Here is an 18840-nt window from a genome sequence, read left to right as displayed (position 1 = left end):
TAATTGTACGTACTTTATCAAAACTTGTATTTATTTATAAAACTAAGTATTTTATCTTTCTACTCAAATTATTTAAGTAAATAAATGTATTTTAATAATAAATTCATTTATTTTACATAGAACTTTAAATCAATATTATTAATAACATATCACTTTATAACCATTAAAGTTGAATCATTTAATTACATTTTGACAAGCTCTTGAATGTTCAATGGTGTGCATGCTGATCTATCATATAGACATCCATATGCTATGATTGAATACACTGCTTCTGTAAGATGATAACCATCCCAAAAGAAATGTTTGTTTGGGTTTATGCATGGTTTTGACATTGGGATACACCCTGAAGTTCCATTTCCCCAAGTGGTGCAACATGGATTGCTTGCATCTATCAAACCTACAAAAATATATATATATATGGACATGATTTAGAGAGATAGAGATTAAAACTAACCAATTAAACTAAAGTGGTAGTTAATATAAGTGTCAAATGTTTACACCAACATCCACTAATATTTTGATATATGTACATTCTTTTGTAAACTAAAAGATAGAAATATCAATAAATACTGATTTGCCAAAATATTATTGGATGTTAGTGTATAATATATTACTATACATTAGCCATGCATTCCAATTAAATATGTGTCCATATTAGTTATTTGTTTGGGATTTTTAATTACCATAAGTTGATGGATTTTTGATTGCATCATAGCCTAGTGAATTGGCATGACCAAGAACAAAGGTGGAAGCTGGAAGATTGGATGTCATATTTTTTAACAAAAAAGGGAGCCTCTCATTGAAGTATGACACAATTTGGTTTATTTCCTCTATGCAATCACCTTCATGTGCATGTGTTCTTGAGATTGATGGGATACACCCTAAGGGTCCAATGTCAAAAAATATCATCTTTCTAGCTCCCAACTTGTACAATCTCTATCATGGTTAACAAATTTAAAAAACAAGTAACAACATGAGATTAATTAGATTCATAAAGAAAATCAATAAACCCATGTAAGTTTTTCTAGTAAAAATTAAAGGGGATAAGTTTTTGTACCTCAAATTGTTGGGAAAGGTTGGAAATGAGGAGTTTAGCAAAGGGCTTAGGCAGGTAAAGCTTGCTTGTATTGTAATACATTGTTTCAAGGTAATTGTTGATGTAGTCATTGCTCCCTATGGAGATTAAATATATAGATTCTGACAAGTGTTTAGATAACTGAGTTGAATTGTTGAGCATTTGGGGTAAATCCTTCTCAATTGTCCTTTGAAACAAGTTAATTTGTTCCTCAAAATTCAAGCATTCTCCCTTCAAAATTCCAATAATTTGGTTAAGTGAATCAACTTTCTCCTTTATGAGCCTTTCTAATATATGAGTGGGGTGTTTTTTCACCCTTTGCTTAAAAAAAAAAACTTTCTCCATTCACCAAAAAGAAAAGAAGTACCATTTTTTATTTCTAATTTAATATTTAAGAGGCTTACCCCATTGAAATCTTACCTTCCCCTCCTGAGGGAGAATTTTATAAGTAAAAATTGTTTACTTTTTAACAATTTAAAAAGCAAAAAATCTCAATCAAAATAAACATAAAACAGGGAAGAAAAAATTAATCAATATTGAAAGAAAATCATATTCTGATATTCAACCCATATATAATTATATATATATACACACTTACAAGAATGCTTCCAGTATCTGGCAGAATTCCACATGAACCAGAGGCATAATTGAGTCCAGTTAATGAACTTGGACCTTTACTGCTCAGGTATGGTGGAGAATATGGCAATCCAAGATATTCAGCTAATCACAAAAAAATGCATTTTATCATTTATGAAATCAACCAACAACAAAAATAGACAAGGTGAAAGTGGCTAATGGAATAGATTTTTTTTAATTAATCAGTAGTATAATATATGAAAGAAATGAATAAACAATCTATAATGCAAGGAAGAAATTTTTGTAACTATTAAATTGTGATTCATAATCGATCATAGGCTGCAATATTACGATTTTGATTGTCTCAACAACTGCATATAATTGAGGTTGGATATATCAATTTTAATTTTATGCTTCTATTCACGATTGCCATAAATACAATCGCAATCACCATCACAAGACTAAATAGACTAAAATGAAAAATATTCTCAAACAATAATAAATTTTCAGAAAGAATGATACCTATAAAATCTGCAATAGTTCTTCCATTAGTGAATCTTCCAGTGGAACCATTGGCAAAATCAGAACCATAAGGCAAGAAATTGGCTCTTACAAAAGTTGGCAGAAAATTGTTATTACCACTGTCAAACAAGGAGTCACCAAACACATATAATGCAGGTGCAAGTGGAAGGGTGCAAATTGGGGACATTAGGTGAAGGAAAACTAATGACAAAATAAGAAAAACCTTAGCCATTTTCATTTGACACTTTCCAAATTTTCAAGAAGTTTATAATATAATGAAAGTGGAAAATGAGTCAAGTTATATATGATATCTTTTGTGCTTTAGGTTTCTGAAAAGAGGGGACCAGTCACATGAATTTAGTAGGATGTTGCCTATAAAAGATGTGCAAATAGTGTGGACTTCATGACATACTCGAATAATGTAACTCATAATATACATGAATAAGGTTGCTAATAACATGTTTTGAACATAAAATATGCATCAAAATGAGCGTAAAGTAGATTTTTATTGAACAATAAATTCTCATGTAAAAGCACGTTGCACGCCATTACGTATATGAGTTGGCACTAAAGCTAGAATTGTCTTTTAGACCCACATTATTTAGCAACAAATGGGGATCACCTATCCATGTTTCGATATTAATTGCTTTCAGTCGAGTCTAACAATATTGTTCTTAAAATCAATCTTCAATTGATGAGTGCCCTTAGAAATAGGATGTATGTAGAAAAATGATTTCGTATTGATGCATGATATGCATGAAGTGAACTTTTCTTTTTCTTTTTTTCTTTTTTATCATGTTATATCGATTGAAATGTAATCTATTACTCAAAATGATGCATGAAATGCAAGTGACGTCGACCTTGGGCTATTTAAAAATGATGATGCATTGCATTTATGCTTTGATATATGAATGATGTGAGACTAGTATTTTTAAAGCATATGATGCATGCATGTGATTGATTTTTTATGATGTATGAGACTTTGAATGCATGAAATCTATGAGAAGGTGTATGAAACGTTTTTTTTTTTTGTGATGAGATGACAGGAGTTATTACAATAAATGCAATAATATGGTGAGGTATGAGATTAAAATGTATGATATAATAATACATGGAGTAGAATGTTTGAATGTTTGAATGTTTTTATATTATTTTTTATTTTATGAATGGATGAATAAGTGAATGCTGTGTTTATTTTATTGTATGTATTTATAATGAATGCATGCATAAGTTAATGAAAGATGAATTTATCTTTTTTGAATGCATAAATGAATGGATTTCACTTTTGAATGCATAAATGAATGAATGTGTGAGGAATGTACTTTTATTTTTTTAGTGAATGTATGTAGACATAAGTAAATGAATGTTTAAATGATGTATTTTTCTTTTTCATTTTGAATGTATGAATGAGTAATGGAATGTATCAATGAAGGAATAAATGTTTGAGTTATACATATGTGTTTTTTTTATATATGAATGCATAAATTATATATTTTTTGATGCATGAGTGAATGGATAAATATATAAATAAATAAGAGAATGTATGAATGATGTATTTTTTCTTTTTATTTCCTTTTTTAAATGCATGTATGGATAGCTAATTAAAAGAATGTATGAGTAATATATTCTACTTATATGCATGCATGAACGAATTATTTTGAATGATAGTTTTTTATGATGAATGAATACATGCATAAATAGTGGATGATGGACTTTCGTATATCTATGTGTGTAGGTATGTATGTATAGGTCAATAAAAAATTTATTTTTTAATGCATAAATTAATGCATAAGTCAATCAATGAATATTTTTATTTTTGAATGCATAAGTCAATCAATAATTTTTTTTAATGCATAAATGAATGGATAATTGAATGAATGTTTGAATATGTACTTTTTATGTTAATGCATTCAAGAATGAATTTTTTGAATGATGTATTTTTTTATTAATGCATGATGAATGAAATGCCCAAAAATACAAAATGCGTGCCCCTTAGGATAATGGACTCTATCTTGGGGGTGGTTTAGCCATCATTACGATTGAACATGTATATATATATATATATATATATATATATATATATAAATTATACATTCAGGCTAGCTTAAGGCCAAAATAAATTGCCATATTTATTTTTGTAACAATCCCCTTGGTGGGGGAACAAGATTTCCCCCTCAAGGGTGCGATATTTTACATGATTTTTATTTTACATGATAAAATTCCAAACAATATGCTATACTACAAATATGATACAAATCACAAGATTCACAACAAGTACAACATCCTAGGATAGGGTTCTAACATACAATGGACGCCCTTGGTAAGTTCTAGACTCCCTATAAGGTGCCCATATTGTATCTCTCTCCAATAGAGAAACCCAAATATTATGATGTTAGACACAGGAGACCAACTCGAGCGGCTAACTCATAATAGGAGGTAACAATATGAGTGGTCCACATCACCAATACTTAGAAGCGGCAAAGACCGCGACTAGTGAGGTTAGTATCCCTTCTATTCAAAAAGGTATCACTAATACCCGAGTGTAGGGCATATGTGTGTGACTAAAATATGTACATGATATATCACCCAATAACAAAATAATACATACATAAAACATACACTTAATATTTATAACATAGAATTCATACATACAACATATAATTTTTAATTACGCATGGAATTCATGTTTATAACATACAATTAATAATTAAGCATGCAATTCATATTTATAACATACAATTAATAATTAAGCATGTAATTCATATTGATATCATAACATACGATTAATAATTAAGCATGCAATTTTTGTATTGTTGGAAATTAACCAAATAGAAAAAATAATAATAATAAACAAACAGACACACATTTCATTGATTATGGGTCGGACTCTCTCAAAAAAGTCCCACCAGAGTCGCCGGTTGTCACGCCTCGATTTTCGGCTGCACGACTTTGTTAGAGCCGCCACTACATTTAATGGTAAAAAATGTAGAAAAATCTTTTAAGTCCAATTACCTTGGGCTTTTGGGTTTTTGATATCCAAGTTCGGGAGTCGGCTACAAGGTATGGAAGGTATTAGCACCCTACCTACCCGCCTTAGGCGGTACCCTTCATTATAATATATGACTTTATTATTATTTTTTATTATTATTATTATTAAATTATCTAGTTAATTAATTTAAATGAGCAAAACTATTTATTATTTTTAGTTATGCCTGACAAGATAGCTATCGCGTCCCGATTTTCGGTTACACGACTTTGTTAGAGTCACCACTACATTTTATGGTAAAAAATGTAGAAAAATATTTTTAGCCCAATCACATTGGGCTTTGGATTTTTGATATCCAGGTTCGAGAGTCGGTTACAAGGTACGGAAGGTATTAGCACCCTACCCGCCCGCCTTAGGCGATACCCTTCATTTAAATTATATGAGTTTATTATATTTTAAATTTATTTGGTTATTTAATTATTTATTTGAAAGGGAAAAAAAAAATTATTGTGCCTAACAAGATGAACATTGGTCCTACGTATCTCAATTTAGATAGGGAATCAAGGCTTGCGTAGTTCTTTAGTAGAAAAACGTTTATTGGTTGAGTATTTTAATTAAGAATAGAAGCGGTGTAGCGCGACCGTCCGAAGGATGAGTTAAAGGAAAGAAGCCCCCTGAGCGACAATCCCTTCATCCTTTATGTGGTTGACAATTTTTATTTTTACATTTTACTAATTTTATGGTGTGGATTTCTAACCTGTTAACATGCTTTGAATGAACACCTGAGATGTAGGAGATCCAACCGCACAGTCCAAAATTCTCTGTCTGCTTGCATGTACGCATGTGGTGTTATAGAGCAGAGGAGAGATACTCCAGATCATGACTCATCAGATGGTAGTGATTCTGATATAACGCTTGTGCTAGGTGTTCTGTTTTTTTCTACCTCTTTTGTGTAAGGATTTTTGTGTAATGGGGATTATGTTGGAGGTCATTTTCTTATATGTTTTGTTGATGAGAAATGGTTGGGTGCTGTGAGTTTTATTTGTTTGAGAGGATAGAACTCTCATTATTTTTTGCTATTTTTCAGGGGGCTCTTTTTAAGAGAGGATCTCTTTTGAGAGATGTTTATTTTGAGAAAATGATGGCTCCTTTTGAGAGAGGTCTTTTGTGAGAGATAGTTTTTCTTGAGAGAGCTTTTTTTGTAAGATGATTTTTGAGGAACCCTTTACTCTTTGGCATATGCTACTATTTATAGCCTACGTATATTAACATTTACAAAACTTTTCATTTAATTTCTTTGAGAGAATAAATGTGGAATCTGATTTGTTTTTATTAATTGAAACTCAAATTCCGATTCCCATCATTATGGTTTGGAGGAAGTTAAAGAAAAAATTAGATTTTTATTTAATTCATATCCAAACAATCAGGGTTTTCCTGATTATGACTTTTAATACAAAAAAATTGAATTTAAAATTATTTAAAAAATAAAAATCCAAATTAAGTGTTAATACCCCGAGGGATTAATAATTTTTCTAAAACCCAAAATTGTTGTAATACCCCCGGTGAGTAAAAATAAATATTTGGCTCTACAAAACATAAAATTAGAAATTTTTTTTTTCTAGATAATATTTTTAATCGATTCTAAACCATCTTAATATCATTGCATTACTCAATGATAGGTGAAGATAATCTTTTTAAATCACAAAAGATATTTAGTAACGAATCTTCATATCATTTGTTTGATACGATTGTAATTCTTACCATACTCATATTGGGATGCAATCAATTTGATATGATTTGTGTTTTTCATATGCAATCTCTGATTTGATTTTTGAATCCTTAAAGATTTACTTATTTCAAGGTGATTCACGCAACTTAATCAAATTGATATGATACGATTCAAATACATATTTCAAATCTTTAATTTATTTGATAATCCAATCAAATCTTTAATTCATTCATCTTTTATTTTTCTTTATTAATGATTATTATATTTTTTTAGAATAACTTTGAAAAATCAGTTTTTTGGTATTGAGTTACTTTGAGTTTGAATTTTAGTTAACCTAATCACTTCGATTTAGGAACCTTATCATAATCGGTTTGACTTTTATATTTTGGCTTTGTTATTTTAGTTAACCTAATCGCTTAGATTTAGGAACCTCGACAACTGGTTTAGTTTTATTATTTTTAGAAAATCATCTTTAGAATTTTATTATTTTTTATTTAAAAAGTTTTGGGCTTTTTCTGGGCCAGAGAAAAATGGGTGTTCACACTACCCAAAGGCTTGAGCATAAGTAGCAATCATCTGTTTTTGAGCATGCAATTCCCTCTTAATTCGTTGGCCAAAGATTAAGATGTTGTCATCATATAGCACATGGCTAGGAGTGAATAATCTTCTAGGACCAGAGATATGACTAATCTTGTTTTCATTGACCAGCTTTGAATTACCTCTACTCAGGACATCTTTTACTAAACCGAAAAGAAAGGGAGATAGAGGACCGTCTTGTCTCACACCCCTTAGGTAGTTGAAAAAACAAGCATTCTGGCCATTCACATTGATTGAAAGTTAGGTTGAGTGCAGAATTGTTTTAATCCACTTGATGATTTTTTCATGAAAACCAAAAACCTTGAGGGTATCAAGCAGAAAGTTCCAATCCATTGTGTCAAATGCTTTCCTAATATCCAGCTTGTTGCCAGATTACCACCAAATATTTTGTGATCAACTAGATTAGTTGCTTCAAAGGATGTGCAGATACAATCTTGGATATATTTATCTTTGATGAAACCGCTATGCTATTGAAAGACAATTCTAGCAGCAATTAAGGCTAATCTATCAACTAAAACCTTAGTTACTTTTTAGAATTGAAAATTATCAAGAGTAATAGGTCTGAATTCCTCAATTCTATCAGCATTAGCTGATTTTGGAATTAGAACCATAGTGTTTGAATAGAGATTTGGCAACAACCAGCCTTAAGAGAAGAGTTTAAGTAATGAGAATAAAGTATCTTCTTATACCAGGAGATAAATTATCTCATCTAGTCACTAAAATTATGACATGTGTACTATATTTTAGTTTTTAAAAAAAATGTAAAAAATGATTAAATATGACACATGTCATAATTTTAGTGGCTGAAGAATATAATTTATCTCCTGGTATGCGAATATATTTTATTCTGTAAGTGATTTCATTAAAATTGATATACAATTTGAATAATTTAAAACATTGAAGCAAAGCAACAACAAATAATTGAAGTCATGCACATTATTTATTTTATTTTCCACTATTTTCAATAGAAGCCAGTACAAGTTTCACAAGATGGAATGATTTATTGTTAATTGCACGGGAAGTATATAATATAAAAAAATAGAAGTAGAAAATTGTAGTGTTTAAAGTCGTGATACAGAAATAGCCTATAAAATATCTGAAACCAATCAAATCAAAAGCTTATATGTCTATAAAATTGATCAATATATCTTCTCATGTCTTCTTCTAAAATGTAGCATCACCTGCAAAATGTAGAGGGGAAAAACTTATTTTAACTACTACATGGAGTCCATGCAATCATTAAATATTAGCGAACAAGGTATACAAAGTTAAATGCATGTTTTAGGTTCTTAAAATATTATTCATTATTTATCTATCCTAATTATTAGTTTATTATTAGATTGTAAGTTACTTTTGTTAGAATTTATTTAGATAATTAGGTATTAGTTGTTACAAGTAATTATTAGTTGATTTGGTAAATGAAAATATCAATTTTGTACCCCAAAAAAAATGAAAATATCAATTTTGTACCCAAAAAAATGAAAATATCAATTAGTCTTAATTGTAGACGTTACAATGCAATAATAGAAAGGGGAACAAATGATAAAAAATCTAAAGATCAATTAAGGGTACTTAAACTAGGGAAAGAAGCTAAAAATAACAAGAGTGGTTCCTAAGCATCAATCCTAGCACCTTGACACTTCATAAAGAATGTAAAAACTAAGGTTTGTGACCAAATTTGAATGTAGAAGGACAAAAACTTAGGAATGAAGTATTAGTTCACATAAATCGACCAAGAATTGAAGAAGAAACATCATATGCAAAATGGAGTGTAAGTGTTGGTGCTAGCCACAACATTTCATCCTCCTATTCCACCCAGGTGCCCCATTGCATCTGTTGAGTGGCGCCTAATAAACTAATGTTTGGTTGTTGTATTGCATTTTTAATCGCAATGAGATCATGTTTAATAAACAATGTAAAAATAACGACAACTAACTCTTAATCTTATTAGGTAAAGTTGACTACATAAATTGAACGATGTTTTAATGTTCTATCATCATTACTACTAACAAGTAATGTAACATTCCATATTAAAAAGATGAGATTGATATTAATAGTCTTACCTTTTTAGTCTTGGACTTGAAATCTCCTCATTCTAGCTATATAGAGAAGAAGTTGCACATATAACAAATCACACATATTGTTGAAGAACTGAAAATAGGAATATCTCCATGAAGTCTTAAGGACTAAAGTTCCACACACTCCCCAAAATCCAATAATGAATCCAAGTCCTATGCTCATGTAAAACCCAAAGCTTATGAATCTATCATCATCATCAACATTTTTATGAGTGTTGTTGCTATCTTCTAGGCAATTCTTTGACAATGGGGGTCCACAAAGGCCAGGGTTTCCTATATATGTATATGCATCAAAGGTTTGTAGTTGGGTGCTGCTTGGCATTTTCCCAGATAAGTTGTTGAATGACAAGCACATATAACTGAGGAAAGTCAAGTTTGAAAGGATATCGGGAATTATAACAGAAAGATGGTTTTTTGACAAGTCAAGTGATTCCAACCTTTTCATATGACCAATGTTTTTGGGAATGGATCCTATGAGATAATTGCTTGAAAGATTTAAGCTAATTAATGCAACAAGTATTGTCATACTTTGAGGTATCTCTCCCATTAACTGATTGCAGGAGAGATCAATGGTTGTTAGAAATCTAAGATTTTTCCCATATTCTCTATTTGCCCCTTTCCATGCTAATATTGCTTTGTCGCTGAACGAGACAAATTTGTAATCTCCAAAGCCAAGAGCATATGCAAGTGTTTCATAGGAAATTGGTTTTCTTGAAAATTTTGTATTTGACAAAGCAATTATGCGATCAAGGCATTGAGGTATGTCCCCTGTAATATTGTTGTTAGACAAGTCCAATACTTGAATATATGATAGATTGCAAAGACTTTTAGGTATGCTTCCTTGGAATTTATTTGCTCGTAGGCGCAAAACGATCATTTGATGTAGGTTTTCACCTATCCATATTGGTATTGTTCCTTCGATATTGTTATCCCCAAAGTCGAGCAACTTCAAGTTGCTACAATGAGCCAAAGATGGAAATTCACTAGTGAAATTGTTGTTGTTTAAATGGATTGTCTAAATACTTTGTAAAGTGCGAAAAGAATCTGGTATTCTCCCAAAGAAATTATTTGTTGCCAAATTCAAGACTTGTAATTTTTGAAATTGCCCCCAACAGTCCAATAGTCTCCCTAATAAGGAGTTACTAGACATATCAAGATAAGCTAAATTCTGATATGATGTTCCACAAAAAGAAGATATGGACCCTGAAAACATATTATTTGAGACAGATAAAACAGTTAGTTGTGGTGGAAAATTAGGTAGTGGACCTGAAAAACTGTTGAAACTAAAATCCCATTCAACTTCTGATAATCCAGCTTCCACACTTAGTATTGATATTGATTTTGGCAAGGCTCCACTAAGTTTGTTATGTGAGACATTCAGGTATGCCAAACCTGGAGTTAGGTTCCAAAACCATTCAGGAAAATAATCTGAAATATCATTATTGGATATTTCCAATAACTCTAGTTTCTCTTGATGTTTGAGCCACAATGGAAAGTTAGGACCCAAGTTGCATGAAGATGCAGATAGATCAATCAGTTGGAAAGGTGGAATCCAATTTGAACTCAAGTTGAATGAAAGTGGATTTTGGTCCACATACAAATATCTCAAGTTGGATAGGTTTGAAAAATGTGATTCATTGATGATACTACTAAAATTATTTGAATGGATAGACAAAGTTTCGAGATTAGAAAGTTGACCAATATTATAAGGAAGTGTCCCATTTAATTGATTATCTGAAAGTATCAAATCTTTTATAACATTTCCTCTTGAACACAAATGTTGCATGTAATCACTGAATTGGCCAAATAATTTGTTGGAAGATAGATCCAATATCTCAAGTTGACACAAACTCGGAAAGGATTTTGGTATGCTACCTTGGAGTTTATTATTTGAAAGAAGTAGCCACTTAAGAGAAGTCATATTTTCGAAGCCATCTGGAATATTTTGTTGCAAAGAATTAGATGATAGATCAAGATATGCGATGACTTTGCTAAAATTAAACACCCATGATATAGAACTCAAGTAATTACCTTCGAGACTGAGAGCAAGTACATAATTGGAAGAATTTATAAGGGGAATAGATTTCAGATTGAATTGATGGAGTATACAAAAATCTAAAATAACAGACCGTAGAAAAGGGAGTTTGGTTAATGGTGATAGTGTATCAACAACCTGACTAAGATTATTATATGAAAGATCAAGGTATGTCAAATTAGAAAGGGTAGAGACCCATTCAAGGTCATTTGCAAACAAAAACTCATTGTTCCCAAGGTCAAGACTTTGCAAATTGGAGAGGTTTCCTAGAGAATGAGGAATGGCACCAACAAGGGCATTACTTTCAAGATTCAAGTATGTCAATTGAACAAGTGAGCCAATGCACTGGGGGATTTTTCCTCCCAAGTGATTAAAACTGAGATCTAAGGAAATTAGATGGTGCAATTGACATAGTGAAGAATCTATGTTACCTCCAAGTTGTGGTATAATATCAAGGTTGATGTATGGAGGTTGGAGTTTCAACATGGTTACATGACCAGTTGAATTATTACATGTAACTCCTTTCCATATGCAACAATCTTCTTGACCTTTCCATGATGATAGTAAGTCATTTTTATCAATCAGTTTAGCTTTGAACTTTAGAAGATCATTCTTTTCTGTCTCTACACATTTCTTAATGTTGGAATTTCCAACACGTAAACAAATGTATAGAATGGTTACAAGACAAAAAAGATAGAACCTGGAAGTAAACATGGTTATCAACTCAACTCTCTTTGGAATGATTTTTGGGATATTTATGTTTGTAGGTTATTATAAGCTAAGGGGCAAGACAACTTGAGTGAGCAATTTGTTTATCGTGGCAAATTTTATGTGGGAATTTGTTTATTATCACAATTTTTTGTGGATCACTTTAAGCTAAGACTTGTGTGGTTCTCCCTCAAGTCCTTTAATAAGACAATTTTGTGTAGTTTTACATATTAAAAAGGATGGGAATATCATTCAATTAGTTAATAATTGTACGTACTTTATCAAAACTTGTATTTATTTATAAAACTAAGTATTTTATCTTTCTACTCAAATTATTTAAGTAAATAAATGTATTTTAATAATAAATTCATTTATTTTACATAGAACTTTAAATCAATATTATTAATAACATATCACTTTATAACCATTAAAGTTGAATCATTTAATTACATTTTGACAAGCTCTTGAATGTTCAATGGTGTGCATGCTGATCTATCATATAGACATCCATATGCTATGATTGAATACACTGCTTCTGTAAGATGATAACCATCCCAAAAGAAATGTTTGTTTGGGTTTATGCATGGTTTTGACATTGGGATACACCCTGAAGTTCCATTTCCCCAAGTGGTGCAACATGGATTGCTTGCATCTATCAAACCTACAAAAATATATATATATATGGACATGATTTAGAGAGATAGAGATTAAAACTAACCAATTAAACTAAAGTGGTAGTTAATATAAGTGTCAAATGTTTACACCAACATCCACTAATATTTTGATATATGTACATTCTTTTGTAAACTAAAAGATAGAAATATCAATAAATACTGATTTGCCAAAATATTATTGGATGTTAGTGTATAATATATTACTATACATTAGCCATGCATTCCAATTAAATATGTGTCCATATTAGTTATTTGTTTGGGATTTTTAATTACCATAAGTTGATGGATTTTTGATTGCATCATAGCCTAGTGAATTGGCATGACCAAGAACAAAGGTGGAAGCTGGAAGATTGGATGTCATATTTTTTAACAAAAAAGGGAGCCTCTCATTGAAGTATGACACAATTTGGTTTATTTCCTCTATGCAATCACCTTCATGTGCATGTGTTCTTGAGATTGATGGGATACACCCTAAGGGTCCAATGTCAAAAAATATCATCTTTCTAGCTCCCAACTTGTACAATCTCTATCATGGTTAACAAATTTAAAAAACAAGTAACAACATGAGATTAATTAGATTCATAAAGAAAATCAATAAACCCATGTAAGTTTTTCTAGTAAAAATTAAAGGGGATAAGTTTTTGTACCTCAAATTGTTGGGAAAGGTTGGAAATGAGGAGTTTAGCAAAGGGCTTAGGCAGGTAAAGCTTGCTTGTATTGTAATACATTGTTTCAAGGTAATTGTTGATGTAGTCATTGCTCCCTATGGAGATTAAATATATAGATTCTGACAAGTGTTTAGATAACTGAGTTGAATTGTTGAGCATTTGGGGTAAATCCTTCTCAATTGTCCTTTGAAACAAGTTAATTTGTTCCTCAAAATTCAAGCATTCTCCCTTCAAAATTCCAATAATTTGGTTAAGTGAATCAACTTTCTCCTTTATGAGCCTTTCTAATATATGAGTGGGGTGTTTTTTCACCCTTTGCTTAAAAAAAAAAACTTTCTCCATTCACCAAAAAGAAAAGAAGTACCATTTTTTATTTCTAATTTAATATTTAAGAGGCTTACCCCATTGAAATCTTACCTTCCCCTCCTGAGGGAGAATTTTATAAGTAAAAATTGTTTACTTTTTAACAATTTAAAAAGCAAAAAATCTCAATCAAAATAAACATAAAACAGGGAAGAAAAAATTAATCAATATTGAAAGAAAATCATATTCTGATATTCAACCCATATATAATTATATATATATACACACTTACAAGAATGCTTCCAGTATCTGGCAGAATTCCACATGAACCAGAGGCATAATTGAGTCCAGTTAATGAACTTGGACCTTTACTGCTCAGGTATGGTGGAGAATATGGCAATCCAAGATATTCAGCTAATCACAAAAAAATGCATTTTATCATTTATGAAATCAACCAACAACAAAAATAGACAAGGTGAAAGTGGCTAATGGAATAGATTTTTTTTAATTAATCAGTAGTATAATATATGAAAGAAATGAATAAACAATCTATAATGCAAGGAAGAAATTTTTGTAACTATTAAATTGTGATTCATAATCGATCATAGGCTGCAATATTACGATTTTGATTGTCTCAACAACTGCATATAATTGAGGTTGGATATATCAATTTTAATTTTATGCTTCTATTCACGATTGCCATAAATACAATCGCAATCACCATCACAAGACTAAATAGACTAAAATGAAAAATATTCTCAAACAATAATAAATTTTCAGAAAGAATGATACCTATAAAATCTGCAATAGTTCTTCCATTAGTGAATCTTCCAGTGGAACCATTGGCAAAATCAGAACCATAAGGCAAGAAATTGGCTCTTACAAAAGTTGGCAGAAAATTGTTATTACCACTGTCAAACAAGGAGTCACCAAACACATATAATGCAGGTGCAAGTGGAAGGGTGCAAATTGGGGACATTAGGTGAAGGAAAACTAATGACAAAATAAGAAAAACCTTAGCCATTTTCATTTGACACTTTCCAAATTTTCAAGAAGTTTATAATATAATGAAAGTGGAAAATGAGTCAAGTTATATATGATATCTTTTGTGCTTTAGGTTTCTGAAAAGAGGGGACCAGTCACATGAATTTAGTAGGATGTTGCCTATAAAAGATGTGCAAATAGTGTGGACTTCATGACATACTCGAATAATGTAACTCATAATATACATGAATAAGGTTGCTAATAACATGTTTTGAACATAAAATATGCATCAAAATGAGCGTAAAGTAGATTTTTATTGAACAATAAATTCTCATGTAAAAGCACGTTGCACGCCATTACGTATATGAGTTGGCACTAAAGCTAGAATTGTCTTTTAGACCCACATTATTTAGCAACAAATGGGGATCACCTATCCTAAAATGAATATATTCTCATGTTCTTCACCAATTAGCTTTCTCCTCCGAGTATTGCAAATAATATTATTCTATATTTTAGAATTTTTCTTTTTAATGAAGTGTCACTTTTTCATTGGACTGGTACAAGAAAATGGGACAAGAAAACATGTGATCTCTATTTAACAACACTCATCTTTAGGACACTATTAAATGATAGGAAGAGATTAAGGGAATGTGATTTAACAACGCTCAATAAAATATATTTTGTTGTATCTATATAATCAACTTTTGTACAAATTCAACAATGCTCAATGAAGTAAGCGATATTAATTCTCATATATTCAATTGTGTTCACCGGAGTCGGTGTTGTTGATTCTCACATATTCAACAATATTTTTTGTGTTAAGCGTCTAGTTGAATCATATGTTTTGTATATTGGTGTTACATGTTGCTAGCTACATAATTGATTGATTTGAATGTATTATTAATTTTATTATATATTAATTACTAAATTCTATTTCCTAGCTACTTAGATATAAATATTTGTCGCGCTCCGATTTTCAGCTGCACGACTTTGTTTATAGTTGCCACTACATTTTTCCACTCAAAAATGTAGAAAAATGTTTTGGCTCAATCACATTGGGCCTTGGACTTTGACATCCAGGTTCGGGAGTCGATTACACACTAGGGAAGATATTAGCACCCCAGTTGTCCGTTTGAACGGTACCCCACTAATTTGCATGGATTAATTGTGTTATAATTATATTTTTACCAAAACAACTTTATTTTATTATTATGTCTGACAAGAGTGATCTTGGTCCTACGTATCCCCTTTTGGGAATCAAGACTATGTAGTTCTTTATGTAGAAAAAGTTTATTGGTTAGGGTAATTTTATTTCTTCAAAATAGTAAAGTTTAAATTATTTTTAAAAAAAATATGAGCGAAGCATAGCCCTTACGTTCGATACCGCATCTCATATTAAAAGTTGGTTAAAAATTTCTAATTTTTGTTTTTTTATTTAAAACATTTTTAAAATGAGCGAAGCATAGCCCTTATGTGAAATATACATTTTTGGATGTAGAAATATACTTAATCCTATTAATTATAAGGAAGTGAAATGTAGTCCATATGTCCAACACCGCAACATACTCTAAAATTAGAATTGACATATTTCACATAGTTTTGTATTAAAATATTTTTATTTTTCTGTAATTATATTTAAAAAATGGGATTTCGAAATAAAATAACAAACAATCCAATTTCACATTTTATTTATTTTATGGTAAATGTATTAAAATTATTGTTATTGTAGTTATTAATAGAATGATATAAATAGATAAAAACAAAATTCAAGTGGTGAAATTGTGCACCTATATTGACTCCAAGGCTAAATATGATTGACAGGGTGTAGTGTGAGATAGCAGGGTGAGGTATGAGATGGTGAAATTTGCATGATCAATAAACTAGTATATACTTGTTAAAAAGATGCACATTAGAAAATAAATCTTTACTCATAGAACATGAGTGAATGCATGAGTAGTTTCACCTTGACTGGGGTCCTCAAGTGAGGATAATTTTTCAAATTGGTCTCCAATTTAGCTGAGGTTGAAGACAATGCACTATCGAGTATGGACTCAACCACAAACTGGGAGCTCTCTATCTTCTTGAATGTCTTATGTTTCAATATTAATTGTTTTCAGTCGAGTCTAACAATATTGTTCTTAAAATCAATCTTCAATTGATGAGTGCCCTTAGAAATGGGATGTATGCAGAAAAATTATTTTTTATTGATGCATGATATGCATGAAGTGAACTTTTCTTTTTTCTTTTTTTCTTTTTTCTTTTTTATCATGTTACATCGATTGAAATGTAACCTATTACTCAAAATGATGCATGAAATGCAAGTGACGTCGACCTTGGGCATACTTAAAAATGATGATGCATTTCATTTATGCTTTGATGTATGAATAATGTGAGACTAATATTTTTAAACCATATGATGCATGCATGTGATTGATTTTTTTATGATGTATGAGACTTTGAATGCTTGAAAGCTATGAGAAGGTGTATGAAACGTTTTTTTATGATGAGATGACGGGATTTATTACAATAAATGCAATAATATGGTGAGATATGAGATTAAAATGTATGATATAATAATACATGAAGTAGAATATTTGAATGTTTTTATATTATTTTTTATTTTATGAATGTATGAATAAGTGAATTATGTGTTTATTTTATTGTATGTATTTATAATAAATGCATGCATAAGTTAATGAAAGATGAATTTTTCTTTTTTAATGCATAAATGAATGGATTTTCACTTTTGAATGTATAAATGAATGAATGTGTGAGGAATGTACTTTTATTTTTTAGTGAATGTATGCAGACATAAGTCAATGAATGTTTAAATGATGTACTTTTTTATTTATTTTGAATCTATGAATGAATAATGGAATGTGTCAATGAAAGAATAAATGTTTGAGTTATATGTGTTTTTTATATATGAATGCATAAATTATATATTTTTTGATGCATGAGTGAATGGATAATTATATAAATAAATAAGAGAATGTATGAATGATGTATTTTTTTCTTTTTTTATTCTTTTTTAAATGCATGTATGTATAGCTAATTAAAAGAATTTATGAGTAATATATTCTAGTTATATGCATGCATGAACGAATTATTTTGAATGATAGTTCTTTTTTTTGAGTTAGCATATTCGTAGATGGAATGACTTTTTTGAATGATATGTTTTTTAATGTATATATTTATGATGAATGAATGCATGCATAAATAGTGGATGGTGGATTTTCGTATATCTATGTGTGTAGGTATGTATGTATAAGTCAATAAAAAATTTCTTTTTAAATGCATAAGTCAATCATTGAATATTTTTATTTTTGAATGCATAAGCCAATCAATGATTTTTTTTAATGCATAAATGAATGGATAATTGAATGAATATTTGAATATGTACTTTTTATGTTTATGCATTCAAGAATGAATTTTTGAATGATGTATTTTTTATTAATGCATGATGAATGAAATGCCCAAAAATACAAAATGCATGCCCCTTAGGATAATGGACTCTATCTTGGGGGTGGTTTAGCCATCATTACGATTGAACATGTATATATATTTTTTTTAAATTATATTTCTTTTATTTTTATCGTTCAGGCTAGCTTAAGGCCAAAATAAATTGCCATATTTATTTTTGTAACAATCCCCTTGGTGGGGGAACAAGATTTCCCCTCAAGGGTGCGATATTTTACATGATTTTTATTTTACATGACAAAATTTCAAACAATATGTTATACTACAAATATGATACAAATCACAAGATTCACAACAAGTACAACATCCTATGATAGGGTTCTAACATACAATGGACGCCCTTGGTAAGTTCTAGACTCCTTATAAGGTGCCCATATTGTATCTCTCCAATAGAGAAACCCAAATATTATGATGTTAGAAACAGG

General features: G+C 30.2%; 4 protein-coding genes across 6 annotated transcripts; all 4 read right to left on the bottom strand.

Annotated features, from left to right (window-relative positions):
* Positions 167-2568, bottom strand: LOC109335109 (GDSL esterase/lipase 7-like). Of its 2 annotated transcripts, none has more exons than XM_019571181.1 (5): positions 2174-2568; positions 1674-1795; positions 1058-1306; positions 843-936; positions 167-397 (listed from the first exon to the last, which is right to left on the bottom strand). In XM_019571181.1, exons 1-5 carry the CDS (start codon positions 2409-2411, stop codon positions 183-185), a joined length of 918 nt encoding a protein of 305 aa, XP_019426726.1. In that variant the 5' UTR covers positions 2412-2568; the 3' UTR covers positions 167-182. The 2 variants fall into 2 exon arrangements, with proteins under 2 accessions (XP_019426726.1, XP_019426725.1); XM_019571180.1 differs by having other exon boundaries at positions 684-936; positions 2174-2564.
* On the bottom strand, positions 8529-10565 carry LOC109335110 (leucine-rich repeat receptor protein kinase EMS1-like). The gene is made up of 2 exons (XM_019571182.1): positions 9549-10565; positions 8529-8666 (listed from the first exon to the last, which is right to left on the bottom strand). Exon 1 carries the CDS (start codon positions 10438-10440, stop codon positions 9553-9555), a length of 888 nt encoding a protein of 295 aa, XP_019426727.1. The 5' UTR covers positions 10441-10565; the 3' UTR covers positions 8529-8666; positions 9549-9552.
* On the bottom strand, positions 10508-12347 carry LOC109335108 (phytosulfokine receptor 2-like). The gene has a single exon (XM_019571179.1). It carries the CDS (start codon positions 12310-12312, stop codon positions 10579-10581), a length of 1734 nt encoding a protein of 577 aa, XP_019426724.1. The 5' UTR covers positions 12313-12347; the 3' UTR covers positions 10508-10578.
* On the bottom strand, positions 12737-15137 carry LOC109335343 (GDSL esterase/lipase 7-like). 2 transcript variants are annotated; one of them, XM_019571487.1, is made up of 5 exons: positions 14744-15137; positions 14244-14365; positions 13628-13876; positions 13413-13506; positions 12737-12967 (listed from the first exon to the last, which is right to left on the bottom strand). In XM_019571487.1, exons 1-5 carry the CDS (start codon positions 14979-14981, stop codon positions 12753-12755), a joined length of 918 nt encoding a protein of 305 aa, XP_019427032.1. In that variant the 5' UTR covers positions 14982-15137; the 3' UTR covers positions 12737-12752. The 2 variants fall into 2 exon arrangements, with proteins under 2 accessions (XP_019427032.1, XP_019427031.1); XM_019571486.1 differs by having other exon boundaries at positions 13254-13506; positions 14744-15133.

This window comes from Lupinus angustifolius, chromosome LG20 (assembly GCF_001865875.1).
Source record: "Lupinus angustifolius cultivar Tanjil chromosome LG20, LupAngTanjil_v1.0, whole genome shotgun sequence".
Taxonomy (NCBI): Eukaryota; Viridiplantae; Streptophyta; class Magnoliopsida; order Fabales; family Fabaceae; genus Lupinus; species Lupinus angustifolius.
This window is presented reverse-complemented; position numbering and strand designations above follow the sequence as displayed.